Raw genomic sequence first — 19,982 nt, 5'->3', positions numbered from 1 at the left:
GTATGGTTGTTTTTTTTGCTGACCAACTTCAAACTTTATCCATATTAATTTGTAACTATCACAAACTGATTGTGTGTTTGAGCTTTAACAGCCTCACCAAAGGCTGTGGTATGTGCTATCCCATCTGTGGGATGGTTGATATAAAAGATACCTTGCTACTAATGGAAATATGTAACAGGTTTTCTCTCTAAGACTATATGTAAAAGTTACCAAATGTTTGACATCCAATAGACAATAATTAATAAATCAATGTGCTATAGTGGTGTTGTTAAAGAAAACGAACTTTTTTTTAACCAACTTCATGTTACAATGACATAGTGATTGATATATGACGTATACTGCCCTTTGAATGGTCTGAATCTTTAGTGCATATGGGCATGTTGAATGTTTGGAGTTTGATTTGGACCAGGTAAAGATCACCTACATCGGGTATATCAGTAATACTAAAACATACATGTATATAATATGACCTCTTAAAATACTGTGTACCTTTCTAGGCATATTTTAATTGCATGTTGACATAATTGCCATGCTTATATTTACATGTAATTATAGAGTTGAAGCATGTTATACTGGGTACATACATGTACAACAGCTATCTGAGCAGGCTGCAGGGCCGTAGCTACCCAGAAAAAAAAATCCGGAAAGCATTATAGAAACTTTAAAAAAAATTCTCTTCTTAACTGTTTAAGGAGTTTTAGATCATTAACTATTCAGTTGCCCCCCCCCCCCCCCCCCCCCCCCCCCCCGAAACAAAATATCCTAGCTACGGCCTTGGGCTGTCTAGAACAACTGGATAATGGTTAAGGTGGGTTCTCATGATGCGATTAGTCGCACCAATTTGTCGCCTGCGATGGAATCGTACTGTTAAAACACCTAAATCGGAACGATTTTAGTCTAATACAAGTGGTGTGTGAATCTTACCGATTAGAACATGTCATATTTCTCACGACAAATTGTAAGCTCTCGGCGAATCAAATCACATTAAAATACAACCGTTTAATTTTGTCACTTCCGTGTTTTTTCACTTGCTTATAACCATGTCAAAATGTCTGGATTTCATGGGTCTATAAAACCTATTGCTGTCGAGATGTGGTCAATAAATGTTTTGTTACATAATGCCATCAGTAAATTGTCTACATTCTTGTTTTCTTTATTTCAATGGAAATTTGTAGGCACTTACATTTCCTGGAAAATATTTTTAAACTGACGAGCTTTGCTTGACTTCATCAAATCTTATGACGTAACGGCTTCCCACACACACGATTTGAGTTGCTACGACAAATCACATGCAACAAGTCGGTGCGACTAATCGTATGATGAGAACGCCGCTTTAGATGCTAGTGGTTAGTGTGGAATCCGTGTAGTGGTCTTGTACCTACGTACCCAGAGGTTATATTCTGTACTGATATTTAAACAGGGAGTGTCTGGGTTTTAGGAGTTTCACTATATCGTGTTTGCGTAACACATTGATGAAAACTGTGCCAGTTATTATTATAATAACTGTAATTTCATCTAAGAAACAAATAAATGAGTATTAACGGTAACTCTTTCATACCCCAAAAAGACTGTTGTATTTCTTTTGTATTTCAGAATACCAAAGGTGAAACATTTGTTATTAAAAACAACCAGATATGTATGTTGAGGTTTAAAACAACCGGGTTCATGCTTATAAAACCTTTACAAATATAAACTAAGGCTTTGACTTGTGTATTTGACTCTTAAATTTAACATTTCTTAAACACAAGGAAGTCTTCTTTTGAGTTTCAATCTAAATGCAATAAATGTAAATTGAATCACAATCAGTGATGAACGTTCTCAGAAGATCACAGTCATTACGTTATGATGCATAATACACGAGCTTCTTTATGCATCTTGCAGCACATCAACCACTCCCTTATTTTCTGGTTTCTCAATCTATTCAAAAGCTGAAAAATAATGTAAAAAGAAATGACTACGGGTCGAATCTACAAAGCCTGTTTATGTCTTACACGCGTGTAACTATATACATTTACAATACTAAAAAAAATCTGGGGAAAAACATATATACACACACTCGTATCTAGAAAAAAGTAGATCACTAAAATTTAAATTGAAAATTCTGAAATGTTAAAGAAAAACCAAACAGGAAATATTTGTATGTATGATTTATTATTGATACTGAAATACAAAATACGACAACGCGATAATTACATAAAGTGTAACACTCTCTTGCATTAAAAACTGTCTCTTTTATTACACAATGGCAAGTATTCACTGAAAGCTACGAGGAAAAATAAAGCATAAATTAAACATATTGAACATAAATATAATGCACAATTAACAAATTCATTCATTCATTCATTCATTCATTCAATCATTCATTAAATTACCCAATAGACGATGTATTTTTCATGCTGGGGTGTCGTTAAACATTCTTTCATTCATTAAATTAATTAACTCATTCACTTATCCATTTATTATTAATACTAACAATAGGCCTCCGATATTTCAGATGAACCATTGATTTTCTGTTTTGAAAGGCACATATAAATTTAGTTTTGTTTTTGTTTTGTTTTACTATATAACCCTTTAAAATTTAAATCTGCATACTCATTTCATTTTCAGTTTGATTGGTTGATTGATTTAAATGATACATCATTTATTATTAAAAGGTTTACAGATATTTCAGTTGAACAATTGGTTTTCTGTTTTGAAAGGCGTGGAAAGTTGATTAGAATTTAGTTCTACATACTTATCTGAATTTTAATAATACGTAAATACAGCAACATAATAAATAATATGATAAATGTGTCACACTCATCACTAGTACATACCCTTTTCTTTTAAACCCTTGTTATAGTTCCTCATCACAAGCACGGAAAATATTATAACTGCCACTCTGACAGTAAGTGCCAGAACACCACAGGCGATGGTACTAGATGCCAACGAGGCTGAAACCGCAATGTTCTCGATGGACTGAAAACAGATTACCAGAAAGGTCAAATTACATGTAGCAGTGTAGCATTTTATTAAGATAATGTTTTGTTGTTGGTTTTTTCTCATGTTTTTGCTTCTTGTCACTGTTTGTTTTTTTTGTGCTTTTTTGTGTGGTTTCTTTTTTCACTCTTACAAGACAAATGGTGCTTCCTCCTTTGACAAAGTTCAATGTATTTGCTGTTAAGAGTTTACAAAGGCTGTCCAATAAATCCATTAAAAATAGCATTCACATGTTTAAAACTAAATTGTCATCAAATGTCATAACACTAAACAATGTAAAGTATTCATGACAGTGTGGTGAGTTTACCAAAGCTATTGTTTAAATTTATTTCACCTTGACTTTGTCATAGTTCTATGTATACATGTATGTATGATTTATATATACAGTCAGACCTCATTTAAAATATACTCTTCAAAAAAAGTAGGGGAACCTGAAATATTAAAACATACGTTTTGACCACAGACATCCTAGTAAAGAACGTTCAGGTCTGTCTATCAATACACTGAAACACATTCCATAGTGTGCACATGCATCATGCAGTTGCCCCATACACATGCGTGGGGTGTCATTCTCGATTTTGACAGTTTTCAGGAAGGTCGATTAATCACTGTGGAACATTATTTCTGTCAATCCTTTTCATTATGTTGATCATACAGTTGTTACTGTTTTGTTTTTAGTCATTTTTATTGTTTGAATTTGCAATTTACTGATAAAAAAGCGTCAACTTTCAAATTTCACTTCTGACCCCAATCGTCCTTCAAGATCTTTGGTGGTCATAAAACCTACTGTAATACTGAACTACCGGTTGTAATGTTTGCCCAATTAATTCTCTATTATCATATAACCATTCCTCACAGCTAATATACCTTACAATTTTGGCAATTGTAAATTCTTATTAGAGTTCCCCTACTTTTTTGAAGAGTTTATATATATTTAAAAAATCAACAATACCCCAACCCATCTGTCATTTTATTTAGTTTTTACCCAATTTTATAACCTGAAAACAATGGAATCACTTGTGGAACAAGAGTACCGATGAGATACATGATACGACCATCAGGAGTTTGATGGAAAACCACATCTATATTAATGAATATATTACAAGTATGATTCAGTTCTAATTATGTGAAATGTTTGCAATGGGATGGATGAACAGTTTGTTTTGGACCAACCACCATCCCAAGTTGTTCCTACATGTGAGGTATGATGGTCTTGTATGCATCTGTATGCAATATATGGTCCAGATAAGGATTTACTGTTATGTGCAGTAGACTGAAAAGTATGTCACAGTGACCTAGTAATAGTACGCAACACACCACCATCCCAAGCTGTTCCTACATGTGAGGTCTGATGGTGCATCTGTATGCAAGATATGGTCTGGACAAGGATTTACTGATATGTGTAGTAGACCGTGAAAAGTAGGTCACAGTGACCTAGTAGTAGTACACGACACGCCGCCATCCCAATTTGTTCCTACATGTGAGGTTTGATGGTCCTGTATGCATCTGTATGTAAGATATGGTCCAGATAAGGATTTACTGTTATGTGCAGTAGACTGTGAAAAGTAAGTCACAGTGACCTAGTAATAGTACGCAACACACCACCATCCCAGGTTATTCCTACATGTGAGGTTTGATGGTCCTGTATGCATCTGTATGCAAGATATGGTCTAGACACGGATTTACTGTTATGTGCAGTAGACCGTGGAAAGTAGGTCACAGTGACCTAGTAATAGTACGCGACACGCCGCCATCCCAAGTTGTTCCTTCATGTGAGGTTTGATGGTCCTGTATGCATCTGTATGCAAGATATGGTCCGGACAAGGATTTCCTGTTAGGTGCAGTAGACCGTGAAACGTAGGTCACTGTGACCTAGTAATAGTACGCGACACGCCGCCATCCCAAGTTGTTCCTTCATGTGAGGTTTGATGGTCCTGTATGCATGTGTATGCAAGATATGGTCCGGACAAGGATTTCCTGTTAGGTGCCGTAGACCATGAAAAGTAGGTCACAGTGACCTAGTAATAGTACTTGACACATCGCCATCCCAAGTTGTTCCTACATGTGAGGTTTGATGGTCCTGTATGCATGTGTATGCAAGATATGGTCCGGACAAGGATTTCCTGTTAGGTGCAGTAGACCGTGAAACGTAGGTCACAGTGACCTAGTAATAGTACTTGACACATCGCCATCCCAAGTTGTTCCTACATGTGAGGTTTGATGGTCCTGTATGCATGTGTATGCAAGATATGGTCCGGACAAGGATTTCCTGTTAGGTGCAGTAGATCATGAAAAGTAGGTCACAGTGACCTAGTAATAGTACGCGACACGCCGCCATCCCAAGTTGTTCCTTCATGTGAGGTTTGATGGTCCTGTATGCATGTGTATGCAAGATATGGTCCGGACAAGGATTTCCTGTTAGGTGCCGTAGACCATGAAAAGTAGGTCACAGTGACCTAGTAATAGTACTTGACACATCGCCATCCCAAGTTGTTCCTACATGTGAGGTTTGATGGTCCTGTATGCATGTGTATGCAAGATATGGTCCGGACAAGGATTTCCTGTTAGGTGCAGTAGACCGTGAAACGTAGGTCACTGTGACCTAGTAATAGTACTTGACACATCGCCATCCCAAGTTGTTCCTACATGTGAGGTTTGATGGTATGCAAGATATGGTCCGGACAAGAAACAGTTAACAGACGGACGGACGGACGGATGGACAGACAAAGCCATACCATAATACGACATATAGATGGACGTATAAAAAACACTACAAGATACAAGTAATCTGTCTATGATTAATGATAACTACCTTGACGACTTTGTAGATGATGTAACCAATTTCAAGTGGACTCGCAGCAAGAAACACATAGGTTCCAATCTTGTGCTCCTTTCGCATCTGTGGGCAAAATCGAAATCATGAAGTGCTTTTATCTCTAAGAACGACGTATAGTGTGAACATATTCACTCTACATTCGTCTAAATTGGTCAATTATTTGCGCTACATTGTCAGCACAAGGCCGAAAAAATGCATTGCACAATGCAAAATTGCATGCACTTGGGAGTGGCAGTCCTCCTATAAATATTTATCACGTACTGGGTATACATATAAATATACATGTATAATATACAAATATCATGAAAGAAAATTTAATATTTAAAGTAATTAAAAGATGATCACAATTTACAAAATGAAATAAAAAATAATTAGAGTTGGGGGTTCTTTTAGCGACACCACTAGAGCACATTGATTTATTAATCATCGGTTATTGCATGTCAAACACTTGGTAATTTCAACATATAGTCTTATAGAGGAGGCTACATTTTCCCAGTAGTAGCAAGGGATCTTTTATATGCACCATCCCACGTACAGGATTGTACATAACACAGCCTTTGATATACCAGTCGTGGTGCACTGGCTGGAATGAGAAATAGCCCAATGGGCCTACCGACAGGGATCGATCCCACACCGACCGCGCACATCAAATGAGTGCTTTACCACTGGGTTAAGTTCTGCACCATATACTCTCTCTCTCTCTTTCTCTCTCTCTGTCTGTCTGTGTGTCTCTCTCTCTCTTTCTCTCTCTGTCTGTGTATCTCTCTCTCTCTGTCTGTGTCTCTCTCTCTTTCTCTCTCTCTCTCTCTCTCTCTCTCTCTCTCTCTCTCTCTCTCTCTCTCTCTCTCTCTCTCTCTCTCTCTCTCTCTCTCTCACACACTCTCTCTCTCCCTCCCCTCTCTCTCCATCTCTCTTTCTCTCTCACACACATTCTCTCTCTCTCTCTCTCTCTCTCTCTCTCTCTCTCTCTCTCTCTCTCTCTCTCTCTCTCTCTCTCACATATTCTCTCTCTCTCTCTCACATCTCTCTCTCTCTCTCTCTCTCTCTCTCTCTCTCTCTCTCTCTCTCTCTCTCTCTCTCCAGCATCACAACACGATCCAAAACGAAATACACTTATCACCGTTCTGCCAAGTTAGACAAGAAATATTTGCATTGCAAACTTCAAAGATACACCATTCAAGTAGTATTACCATTCCACATTCCCAGAACAAAGTAGGACAAGAAACAGTTCCGTACCAAGAGTATACAGTAGGTATGTGTGTTAAGGTGGATTATTGGTGGGGGGGGGGGGGGGGGGGGGGGGGGGGGGGGGGGAGGTAAATACGGTATGCAGTTATATACGATCGTCTCTAGGTAGACACTTATTTTATTTATATATATATATATATATATGTATATAGTGTGAGAAAAAAAAATCCCCCTTGTCCATCGCCTCATCCTAGGTGTGACCTCGAAGAATACTTACAGGTTTGCCATTGTCATAGTTTGACACCCATTAGCCGATGTATTTTTCGGGCTGGGGTGTTGTTAAACATGCATTCATTCATTCACTCAAGGAATACTTACGGTCCACATGCCCAGCACGAACCAGGCGATGGTGATTATTCCTCCAACTATTAGTATGACAATGTCCTTTGTGTCCACTTTCATTCCAGTGCTGAGAATCAGAATCACCATACTCGCCTGGAAAAGAAGAATTTGTTTTCTTTAAGGGGCGGGATTTAGCTCAGTCGGTTGAGTGCTCGCTTGAGGTGCTTACGTCGTAAAATCGAACCACCTCATTGGATTCATTCAACTGATTGGGTGTTTTTCTCTCGTTACAACCAGTGGTATGTTCTTCTTTGTCTGTGGGAAAGTGCATATAAAAGATCCCTTGCTGCATTAGGAAAAATTTGGCGGGTTTCCTCTGATGACTACGTGTCATAATTACCAAATGTCTAACATCCAATAGCTGATGATTAATCAATGTGCTCTAGCGGTGTCGTTAAACAAAACAAACTTTAACTTTTTGTTTTCTTTAACGACACCACTAGAGCACATTGATGAATTAATCATCGCTTATTGGATATTTGATAATATTTGATAAGTCTGACATTATTTTGCATTAACAGCAAGGGATCTTTTACATGGATCTTTCCGCAGGCAGGTTAAAACATAGCACGGCATTTGATATAAAACCTCAAGGGTCTGCTCAGATATAAATAGAATGACACGACCCAAACACCCGATTGAACTAGATCCCGTCATGTATATATACTACTCAAAAGAATTTAAGGGTCAGACGATATTTTCGACATTATTTTCTGAATGTCAATTATATTAGCTAGACCATAATGTCACGCATGGTATTGTTCCATTTTGACGAAAGTGGGTCTAAGCAACCCATAAATGAATTAAAATCCACTGTCATTGACACTGTCGACTAGTTCTAATGGCGAAAACATGCTTACATTTGCACGTAAATTAGGGCGAAAGCGAAAGGTCTGCTAAGTGCCCAGAACTTGCTTTTTCACAACGCGCTTCATTTGCAGCTTTGCACGTGTATTCCATGTTCCCAATGCTGAATTTCCGTATAATTGGAGCTTGCGTTCGTGTACGGTGCACACTCCAAATTCGACAATGGTACGACTTCAACTGACTATCGAAGATCGAGGAAGGACTATTGCTTGGCTTCAGGATGGCAATACGCAAAGAAATGTTGCTCTGAGACTTAGTGTCAGTCAGAGTGTCGTTGGCCGACTGTGGCAACGGTACCAAGCAACGAATTCTGTTCGAAATCGTCCACGTTCGGGAAGACCCCGAAGCACTACAAATAGAGAGGACCGCTACATCACCAATATGGCTCTACGTCAACGCACAACCACTGCACGCCGATTACGTGACAATCTGCAGACTGCGACTGGAACTCGAGTGTCTGATCAAACCATACGCAATCGTCTGAGAGCCAATAATCTACGCTGCCGTCGTCAGGCTGTTCGACCACCACTCCTACCACGTCACAGAACGGCCAGACGTCACTTGCAACGTGTTCAGTGGGGTCGAGTGATGTTCACTGATGAGTCCAGGTTTAGTCTCCAGTTCAACGACGGTCGGGTTCGTGTCTACAGACGTCCTGGGGAGCGCTTCGCTGACGTTAACGTTAGACAACGTCACCGGTTCGGTGGTGGCAGCGTCATGGTGTGGGGCGGCATCTCTATCCACCACAGGACCCCCCTCTATGTGGTGGATGGCAATCTGAATGGAATCCGCTATCTGAATGAGATTATCCGGCCGTTGGTTCTCCCAGGCCAAGAGTTCTTCAGACGTCTGATCAACAGCATGAGGCAACGATGTGTCGAGTGTATTCGCGCCAGGGGTGGATTCACACACTATTAAACGAATGTTCTAATGTGTAAAATCCATGTTTGACAACCTTCAACTTTGACAGCATGTCATGTGACTTTCTTGTATACAGTGACGTTTATTTGTGGGTTTTTGTAAATATGGAACAATAAATAAAAAATTTGGTGTAGTTTACATCATCAATCTAATACACTCTGAAACTTATTTGGTTATAAATTTTTGACCCTTAAATTCTTTTGAGTAGTGAACAATACATGAGTGGCCGTTAGATACCATTTATCTCACAACGAGTTGTTTTAAAATGTATCTAACGAGCGAAAGCAAGTTTGATAGGTTTTTAAACAACCGAGTTGTGAGATAAATTGTAATTAACGGACACAAATATATTATTCTATTTCTTACATCAAAAATCAGGTTTGAAGCATATTTAAAAAAAAAAATTCGACTAAAATTATTTACAGCCGTTGCACTTATAGCTGACTTACGCGTCACAGACACATGAATGTCAGGTTAACTATACGTCACAGTCTAATCGATTTCCATCGTGTAGGTTTTCATTGGATGTATGGCATTGGTGACCTGGTCATCATCTAGGAGCAGCCAGTCGTATATTTTGAAATTGTTAACACACGTATGTGTGTTAACAACCACGTGTAACCAAAAATAACGCATGGTGTTCTCACCAACGGGTTTGTAAGACATGCATTTGATAAAACGACTGGCATGCCTTTGCAAAGGATAAAGTGGACATAGAAACTTGAAAATGTCGTCATTTCCCAAATATATGTTGGCCCCAAATCTGACTTTATAATATATTATACAAAGCCGTAATTTATATGGGTGAACGTTTTCGGAGAGCAAAGTAAATAGAACAATTACCATACGATTTATATTAATTTTAATTAATGAAAAAAAGAAGAATATTATATTTACTCCAAGTTGCAAATCAAGTGTGAGAAGATCGAAAGTCAGCAATATCATCTTGCACATAGTCTGCAATGTGGAGTTGGCGCCGATAATTCTGAAGACGAGGTGACCAGATAGCAGGTACTCTTTACCAATCCATCCACCAAGTCCAATTATAACTGGGCACAGCACACAGGCCGCGATAAGGCGTACCTGGAAAAACAAAAGGTAAGTGTAGCATCACCGCTGCCTATTTTCAGTATGCAAAAATAAAACTACAGATTTCTGTATACTTTCACTTAATGTTTGATGTACTCACACACACACACACACACACACACACACACTCTCTCTCTCTCTCTCTCTCTCTCTCTCTCTCTCTCTCTCTCTCTAACACACACACACACAAAAACGTTTTCTCTGTATACCTCTCCATCTCCCCCTCCCTCCCCTCTGTCTCTCTCTGTCTCTCTCTCTGTGTGTCTCTCTCTCTCTGTGTCTCTCTCTCTGTCTCTGTCTCTCTCTCTGTGTGTGTCTCTCTCTCTCTGTCTCTCTCTCTGTGTGTGTCTCTCTCTCTCTCTCTCTCTCTCTCTCCCTCTCTCTCTCTCTCTCTCTCTCTCTCTCTCTCTCTCTCTCTCTCCATTTTGGAAGGTTATTCATGGTGATGACTAGTCCATTTATTTTTAAATGCAATAAGAGAGAAAGGAAGGAAGAAAGAAAAGAAAAAGAAAAGAAGCAAGCCCGTGTCAAGCCTACTATAAGTAAGGTGGAAGTACACGAAAAATCATGGCACGGAGTTAAAAGCGTCTTGCTCAGGCAGGCAAAGAGGTCACGTTTAAACTAAATACGTTGAACGATGCCATTGAATGAAAACGTAAGGCTCGATTGGTGAAATTCAGATACTTACTAGCTTGACTGTGCCCGTCTTTCCAATGGCGTAGTTGAGAATGATGTAGAGTAAAATGAAAAACGTGGCCACCACCAAGATAAAGATTTCGTAAGGCCGTTCGTTGAGGATGCCATGGATGATATAGTACAAACAGAAAACTGAAAATGTCATTATAGATATTTTATTACAAATGTTATTTTGCATTTTGTGATATTAAAAACAGCAGGATGGCCAGAAACATTTCGAATCTACGGAAATGGATCATCTAAACAATAAAATATAAGTAATGTTTGATTTCAATGATCATAAACGGCTCTAATAGTGAAACATATGCTGTAGTGTTTAAAAACAAGGGCCTGTCCGTTTAAGAACGTTTCGTAGGTGATTATAATAATAATCAGCCATTCTTACTGCTAAGTGATAGACGCTCTCTCTCTCTCTCTCTCTCTCTCTCTCTCTCTCTCTCTCTCTCTCTCTCTCTCTCTCTCTCTCTCTCTCTCTCTCTCTCTCCAGCATATCTATATATCTATCTATCTATCTATCTATCTATATATATATATATATATATATCTATATATATATATATATATTATAAGCCAGTGTATTCAAGGCAGTCAAAAATCGTGTGTACATAGCTACAGGCTCTGGAAATAACTCACATGTGTTCAGCAAAAGGACAAGAGCAAAGGTGAAATCTGTATCGGACTTGCTGACCGTGGCTAGTTTGTAGATGGTGAAGATAGCAGTGGCTATCAAGGAAACGCACGTAACACCCAGAAACACAAACTCCTTTAGTTCGACATCTTGAATTTTTCTGTACTGTTAAAATAAAAAACAAAAGAGAAAAGGGTAGATACCACAGTATTAACGGTTTTAATCAATACTCAGGCTTTACTTCTTTAATGATGAAAAAAAAGAAGATTGCACACAATATGACAAACAATAATAGTAATATAAAACTTTAGTAACGTCAAAAAATAAAAGAACAAGGCGATGACTACTCCACAACTCAGTAGTAACAAAGGTCCTTTGTTGCAAGCGACTGGAGCGTGAACGCGCCGGAAGTCATTTAGTGGCTAATTTGGGCCGCTTATCGCTATGCAAATCAAGGGCAGATAAGTATGTTTCTAATAGAGGTTATAGCTGGGGAAATTTCAAAAGTGATTATATCTGTACTATACCACGGGCTCCCATTGTTGTAGGTGGGCAGGCTAGGTTTTAGCCGAATTAAACGAAAATGCCCGAATCTAGATAACATTTGTTCATATTTACTGCTAAATAGTTATATAGGGTTGCAACGATTTTGTTGCATGGATTACAACTAATTTTGCGAGGAAAGTGACGGAAATACATGGTAAAAAGGTCTCAGGTTAGCACATTTCTATCGAATATCTCTATCATTTATACCAGAATTTGAAGTTTTGCTCCAGCATATTTTTTACCTTTTCCATTAGTGCATGACCTATCTTTATTTGTTATTGTTCGGATCCGTCTTGAGTAGTCAATTAACCTAGTTACTTCTAACTGAATATTTTCTTTATTCTGTTAGTACGACCTATAGGATTTACTAATCGAACCATTTGATATTAAATTAACGAGTGGTCAAATCGTTGATTTCTCCGAATTAATTAATTTTTTAACTAGTTAAATAGTATCTAAATCTGAGCACTTCCGGTCTTTATTATCCTTGAGCATTTACTTAAATGCCTAGACTTTGGAAGATGGTGAGGATGGGGTGGAGTGGCGCAGTCATACATTAATTCGCGTTTAAACTGAGGAATTTATAGCCTCCCCCAGAAAGAAAATGGGTTAAGTTTAGGTCTAGGCTTAAGCAAATCATACAGTAATGATAAGAGTAATTAATTTTGTCAAAAGGTTAAAGGTCAAATTGTTGGGGTATGGCGCCATACCCGTTTTACCCTCTGGCAGAAACCCTGATAACTCGTTTATACTCCTCCATGTACCGGCAACACTACTATCAAGGCCAATCCTCCATCTGGAATTATATCACACCCACCTCATTCTCTGCTCCCGTGACCTATAATTTGGTAATACATATATTATCATAGATAACAGCTGTTTGTGTTAATAGACACAATCGGCCGTAACTGCACTTTAGCCAAATTCCCCTCCCCTTGTTCGTAAGTATATACATTTATAAGATCATTAAAGAGGCATTTAAATTACACAACAGAACAGATGGGCCTAGCCGTAATTATACCACGTCATGTAGACTAATGGTAATAATTAAACGTATGTACATTACGTCATACCAATAGTCACTACACATTGAGTAATAATGAATACGAATTCAAAGCCGTATCCAGTTTAACATAAGCAGGCTGCAGTAAAACATAATAATAAATGTCATGACACTAGTGCTGAAATAAACAGGTAGGGTTTTCACCAGCTAAACTAAAAGTTTAAAAGTTTGTTTTGTTTAACGACACCACTAGAGCACATTGATTTATTAATCATCGGCTGTTGGATGTCAAACATTTGGTAATCCTAAACCGATCGCGCATCAGCCGGTTCCCGCCCCCTAAACTTCATTTTTTTTTATGAGGGGCAGCTAGTGACGGCCGTGGGGCTACATGTGAATCTTAGTAGGCCTACATGTGCATGTCTAGACCCTTCCCCCTCTGTAAGGTGACAGGACATAGCCCAGTGGTAAAGCTCCCACCTGATGCATAGTCGGTCTAGGATCGATCTCCGTTAGGGAATGAATGAATGAATGTTTAACGACACTCCAGCACAAACATCCCAGTAAGGGAGCCCATTGGGCTATTTCTCGTTCCAGCCAGTACACTACGACTAGTATTAAAAAAAGACCGTGGTATGTACTACCATGTCTGTGGGATGATGCAAACAGAAGTTCCCTTGCTACTAATGATAAAATGTAGCGAGTTTTCTATCTAACTAGCCTATATGACAGAATTACCAAATGTTTGACATCTAATAACCGATTAGTAATAAATCAATATGCTCTATTGGTGCTGTTAAAGAAAACAAACTTTAACTCCTTTCTCCTTTCTTCACAATTATTGTTGTTCTAAGCACTTATAAACATTCTTAAATTAAGAAATTTAATAGGCCTATGCATACTGCAAATAATACGTTACAGTAACAGGGCTTCTAGAATTTTTTTAAAATCCACTAGCCATGGGATCAGCGATTTAAATATTTACTAGCCACGATTAAAAAATCACCAGCACTACTTAACTTTAAGTTAATACAATTTTACTAAATAATAGTAATAATCAGATATGTCACCTAAAGAGGAAGATAGAGCTTAAAAACACTAACATTTGGGGTTGGGGCGGGGGCAGGCTATTTATATTCACAAAATAGACTTAACTGCAACATCTGACCTTTTTTTCACTAGCCGTCAGGCATGGCAATAGTAGATATTTACTAGCCGAACATTAAATATCAATACCCTCATAACAAACGAACACCGAAGAAAGTATACGTGCCTGCATGTCTATAAGACCTTTATAAATCGCATCAAACTGAAACTAGATTTTCTTTCCGTGTTGCTATTTGCATGCGTGCAGTACTCATTGTTGGCGGGAGATTTTATGACCAGGCGAGGGTGCAGTGGTGTTTTTTGGGGGGTCGAAACCCTCCTACTGTAGCAAATGTTCTTTTTTTCCCCTGCATTACATTTTCTCAGAGCATGTCTCAACCCGACTATAAACTTCGCTCGCCACAACTAATCTAGATCCCCCGCTAAAACTTCTACACACGCGCCTAATGGCACATATTACATTACAGATAGTACTTAGCCAAGCATACTTAGCTACTAATATTTCTGATTACAAATAGTCTTCCTTTTTTTTTTAATCCTCACCTTTCCCAAAACTGTGGTTTCCAGCTGGGGCCCGGTCGGTATACCCAGATCCGCAAACGACAGGGGCGGCCCATTCTCGTCGTTGACGTCGGAGTTGGTCGATCCGTACGAGTTTTCTGGACAAGTGGTTGTCTCGTTCTCAGACATGTTGGATCACTCGCTGACCTACTTGTGATAAATATAATAGCTGTAGGCTCGCCGAGCCTTGTATATCCGGGTAGGAAATATCTCCCAAGTGTTAAAACAGACAGACAGACGTTCACTGAAGTAGCGAGCTTGGCAGGCCCCTGAAGTTAGGGGGTTACAATCTCTAAGTGAAGGAGGGTACCAGGCCAAATTTTTATCTTTATTTACACTGTGGGAGAAAATCCAAACAAAAACACCCACACCCACACCCAAACATACTCCTTCTTTAAGTGGAGGGGGATGGAAGACAGCGCCTGTTCCCTCGCCCGATCCATAGAGACCTGCATGGTCGATATGAGGAAATTCTTTACTAACTGGGGACGGGACATAGCGCAGTGGTAAAGCTAAAGCGCTCGCTTGATGACTGGTAGGTCTTGGATCGATCCCCGTCGGTGGGCCCATTTGAGCTATTTCTCGCTCCAGCCAGTACACCATGACTGGTATATCAAAGGCCGTGGTATGTGCTATCATGTCTATGGAATGATGTATATAAAAGATCCCTTGCTACTAAAGGAAAAATGTAGCGGGTTTCCTTTCTTAGACTATATGTTAAAGTTACCAAATGTTTGACATCCAATAGCCGATGATTAATAAATCAACGGACTACTTTGAAATACTTTTCACATTGCACGCACGCAACGTGTATTGGACAACTTATACAAGTAAGACATTAATACATACGGACAACATGTTTTTACACTTCAATTTATTTTGTAGTCATATATTAAATTAAGGTTAACCCCCCCCCCCCCCCACACAACAAGCCACAATTCTGGGCATACACACGCACACACACACACACACACACACTATATATATATATATATATATATATATATATATATATATATATATATGCTGTCTGTCGAGGACATGTTATTTTGTTGTCAGTGAAAGAGGTCATTTTAATTGATTTCTGTACCTATAATCCACTTAAGGTTCAAGCACACTGTTCCGGGCATACACCTCAGCTATCGTTCCAACCAGTGGTCCACAACTGGTTCATCACCGTGGTATGTGATGTCCTGTCTGTGGGAAAGTGCATATAAAAGACCCCTTGCTGCTTATCGGAAAGAGTAGCCTATAGAAATATGTCAGAATGACCATATGTTTGACGTCCAATAGCCGATGATAAGATAAAAATCAATGTGCTCTAGATGCGTCGTTAAATAAAACTAACTTTACCTCAGCTATCTGGGTCAAAGTGAAGTCGGTGTAGTGGACTTATTATATGTACTCACTCTGTTTGGATCCGGTATTGGGATAAGAGCCCAGCGTCCACCGCCTTTAAATCCAATAGCTTATCCTTTGTATTAGTGCGACCGGTATATGCCACATGTGTTAGCAAGTTAACACATACATGAATACACTTGTTGATGTTCAATGCGACGTTATCAGTCGTCTGCCTAAACATGGTGTGAACACAATGCACAGCTTGCGTTGAATCCTGGACGCCCGATTAGCATACGCATTTAGTATTCCAGAAAATAAGAGATACACACATATAATATATTTTAACCTCTGTGTCAATTTTAGAAAATTACCGTCCTTTTAATACTTCTAACATATTAAACGTTAAAATTTACATTACCTTTTAAATATTTTTATTTACCGTCATCTGTAATAAATATTAAGTATTTGCCTTTCAAGGGGGGGGGGGGGGGGGCGGCGCCAGTCTTATGGAGAAAAAAAAAAGCCAATCACTTTTATTTTATTTCACATCGTCGGGAATTATTTTTATACACTAACAACACATGGGCAATGGATTGATCATTAATTTGCAAGAACTCAATTGGTGATAGAGGATATAGGGTAGAGAGTGGTGCGTAAAAATTAAATTTTGCAAGCGATTATTTAATTCAGGTGGTCGAGATGGAATTCGATGAGAGATATATTCTCCCTCGTTGTACGCTGACGAACTCCGTGAGGCTTGGGGAATTGATGAGGTATTAAATTCACCTTCCTCCATACGTCGGTTGTATACGTAGAAGACGACAGCCACGCAATCCAAGACATTCAAAGTTTATGTGTGTGTGTGTATATATATATACTGTATAGGAATATGATCATGATGTCATAAACCGACAGACCTTAGTTTTTAAGCGTATTTTCTTCACTATTAGAGCCGTTTTTGATTATTGAAATCAGACATTACTTATTTTTTGTTGTTTAGAATATTAAATACCGTACATCCGAAGTCTTTATAATGCCACAAAATGCATTTGTTTTGTAATAATTCTAAATAGTAAAGACTATGAAGACTAGGTATTTTAGAGGGCATTTCTCCGTTTCAGCGGAACAGACTTTTTTCCACCCTGTCGTAACGTTTTTCAAGATAAATTACAAGTTTGTAGATTAAACAAATTTAGTATTTATTTTTACGGGTTCAAATTAGTCTGATCACTGCCTATGTTTTTGAGGCAATAAATCTTTAAAAAAACCCAACAACCCAAAAACAAAAAAACAACAAAAACAATTACTCTGCGACTTTAAACAAGTTACAAGTTTGCGTTTCGCCTCTGTCAAAGGTCAAGGTCACTAAATATAACAATATGACATAACCGCTCAAGCAACTTCCATTTCTTTTTTGATTTTCCTAAAACTTCATATATAGGAATAGGGTCATGAACAAGTTCGCGTTTCATCTCAGAATCGAAGGTCATGGTGATAGTCATGAATGTTTTTTTTATTAAGTCACCACTGTTGTGATTTCATTTCCCATCCACGAAACTTGAAATGTAGAAATAGAATCATGTCAAGGTCAATGTTATTAGTCCCCAACCGGTCCAACCGGAGGGGACTTGAGGTTTCATCTTCGTCCGTCTGTCTGTCCCACGTTTTGTTGATGTTTTTTGCAGAAGGCTTTGAGATATTGAGCTGAAATTTTGTGTAAAGTTTATCACGTACTGTTAAAGATCAATTTTGGCTTTCATGGGGATTTACCCATTTTTAACGGACTTATGGCCCTTGATCTTTGGAGATGTGAAAAAATGTCTCCAGATTTTTGCAATGCCTTGAGATATCAAGATGAAATTTTGTATATAGCTTTATCATTTGTATATAGCTTTACAGATCAAGTTGAAGTTTAGTGGCGATTTATAACTTTTCAGAGTTATAGCCCTTGAATTTAGGAAATATGAAAAATTGTTTGGCCCGGTAGGGGACATGTATTGCTTTAGCAGTTCTCTCAAAATGCTTGTTAAAATTAAATTTATGACGTCACCATTCCAAATGCCTCCTTTTCAATTCTCACAATACTTCAAATATAGGATTAGGACATGTTGAACAAGTTCACATCTCACTTCTCCGCATCAAAGGTCAAGGTCACAGTCACTTAAAATAGAAATTACTTCATTTTTTTAAATAATGATTTATATTAAATGGCATATTTATATAAGAATAGGATTAGGACATTTTGAACAAATTCATGTTTTGCTTCATTGTTTCAAAGGTCAATGCCATTGCTACTAAACAAATAAATTACCTCACTGCTCTCCAGACATCATTTCTCATTCAGTTTTCATTAAACTTGATATACATGGGGATTTGCAGCATTCATTTTCATTAAAACACTGCTATTTTTTTTAATGTTTAAATGTAGAGTTTTTGCATAGATGTTACATATTATCAGGGTTAAATAACAGTCCAATGATGCTGCAGATCTCAGGGATTCAAGAGGTCCTTTTTTTAGAATTCTCATCCTGCCCATCCCGGATATCTTAGTCCTCCCTTGCACCGAGATAAGCTACCACATGTTCAGAGATAAGCTACCACATGTTCAGCAACGCTGTAGAGGCAAGACAAAACTGGTCAAATCAAACGACAACACAGGATTATTTTGTAAAAAAAAAAAGGGATTACTTTTATTTCATTCACTATCCTAATCACTGCAACACCACATTGTTAATACATGTATAACAAAGGGTTCACATTCTTAACATTAAACACTAAACTATCTTTAAAAAACGAAACTGCACACAATTACGTGTCACTGATCAAAGTAGACGTAAAATACAGCATTCACATTTCAAAAATTTCAAGAATTAGGACCACATAAAATGTACAAAATCGAATTTCAAGAATTAGGACCACATAAAATGTACAAAATCGAATTTCAAGAATTAGGACCACATAAAATGTACAAAATCGAATGGTCTTAAATCTAAAGTAAAGGTTTTAAAAGTATTTGCTACAAAATTCTTTACTAAAGAAATAAATCCTTCAAAGTGTTTGAAAAATCCAATTATAATTTATATAACGGGATTCATTAATCATCAGCAAAACATCATTTGTTAGTGCACATCTTTTTAAAAAGTCTAAAACCTGGTAGAACATGTAAAATATATTTCACTGTAAGAGCAGTATTAAGCTAATGACAGTGAATTCTAATGACAGTAGAAAAATCTCAAATAGACCATCAGGTATTGATAATAGTATACCTTTGAACAAGACATATCACCTACTAGTTTTAGGGACCATTGGGCTACATCTCGTTCCAGCCAGTGCACCACGACTAGTATGTCAAAGGTCGTGGTATGTGCTATCCTGCCTGTGGGATGGTGCATATAAAAGATCTCTTGCTGCTAATGGAGAAATGTAGCAGGTTTCCTCTCTAAGACCGAATGTCAAAATTATCACGTTTGACACCCAATAACCAATGATTAATAAATCGATGTGCTCTAGTGATGTTGTTAAACAAAACGAACAAACTACTAGTTTTAGGAAGTGGTTTAGCTTCATCACTGATCATCAGTTTGCAATTATGCAATCAATTAGAATATACTATATTAACTAAGGAAGGATGGAAATGTTTTATTTAACGATGTACTCAACACATTTTATTTACGGTTATATGGCATCAAGACATATGGTTAAGGAACACATAGATATTGGGAGAGGAAACCCGCTGTCGTCACTTCATGGGCTACTCTTTTTGATTAACAGCAAGGGATCTTTTATATGCACCATCCCACAGACAGGATAGTACATAC

General features: G+C 38.0%; 1 protein-coding gene across 2 annotated transcripts; it reads right to left on the bottom strand.

The window, feature by feature from the left end:
* Window positions 1-1,694: 1,694 nt before the first annotated feature.
* LOC121382735 lies at window positions 1,695-16,372 on the bottom strand. Of its 2 annotated transcripts, none has more exons than XM_041512299.1 (9): window positions 16,233-16,372; window positions 14,806-14,973; window positions 11,612-11,771; window positions 10,971-11,110; window positions 10,091-10,276; window positions 7,382-7,498; window positions 5,792-5,878; window positions 2,817-2,958; window positions 1,695-1,928 (listed from the first exon to the last, which is right to left on the bottom strand). In XM_041512299.1, exons 2-9 carry the CDS (start codon window positions 14,950-14,952, stop codon window positions 1,918-1,920), a joined length of 990 nt encoding a protein of 329 aa, XP_041368233.1. In that variant the 5' UTR covers window positions 14,953-14,973; window positions 16,233-16,372; the 3' UTR covers window positions 1,695-1,917. The 2 variants fall into 2 exon arrangements, with proteins under 2 accessions (XP_041368233.1, XP_041368232.1); XM_041512298.1 differs by having other exon boundaries at window positions 14,806-14,970.
* Window positions 16,373-19,982: the final 3,610 nt, after the last annotated feature.

Source organism: Gigantopelta aegis, chromosome 10, assembly GCF_016097555.1.
Source record: "Gigantopelta aegis isolate Gae_Host chromosome 10, Gae_host_genome, whole genome shotgun sequence".
NCBI classification, from domain to species: domain Eukaryota; kingdom Metazoa; phylum Mollusca; class Gastropoda; order Neomphalida; family Peltospiridae; genus Gigantopelta; species Gigantopelta aegis.
The sequence above is the reverse complement of the archived record's forward strand: the minus strand, read 5'-3'. Positions and strand labels throughout refer to the sequence as shown.

What these genes read in the sequence shown, in the direction of transcription:
- LOC121382735 (XM_041512299.1), bottom strand. Translation starts at nt 14,952, where the DNA reads ATGTCTGAGAACGAGACAACCACTTGTCCAGAAAACTCGTACGGATCG. An exon ending in AGACGGGCACAGTCAAGCTA is followed by an intron (nt 10,277 to 10,970) that starts GTAAGTATCTGA and finishes TTGTTTTTCCAG; the next exon opens with GTACGCCTTATCGCGGCCTG. An exon ending in TCGTGCTGGGCATGTGGACC is followed by an intron (nt 5,879 to 7,381) that starts GTAAGTATTCCT and finishes TTTTGCCCACAG; the next exon opens with ATGCGAAAGGAGCACAAGAT.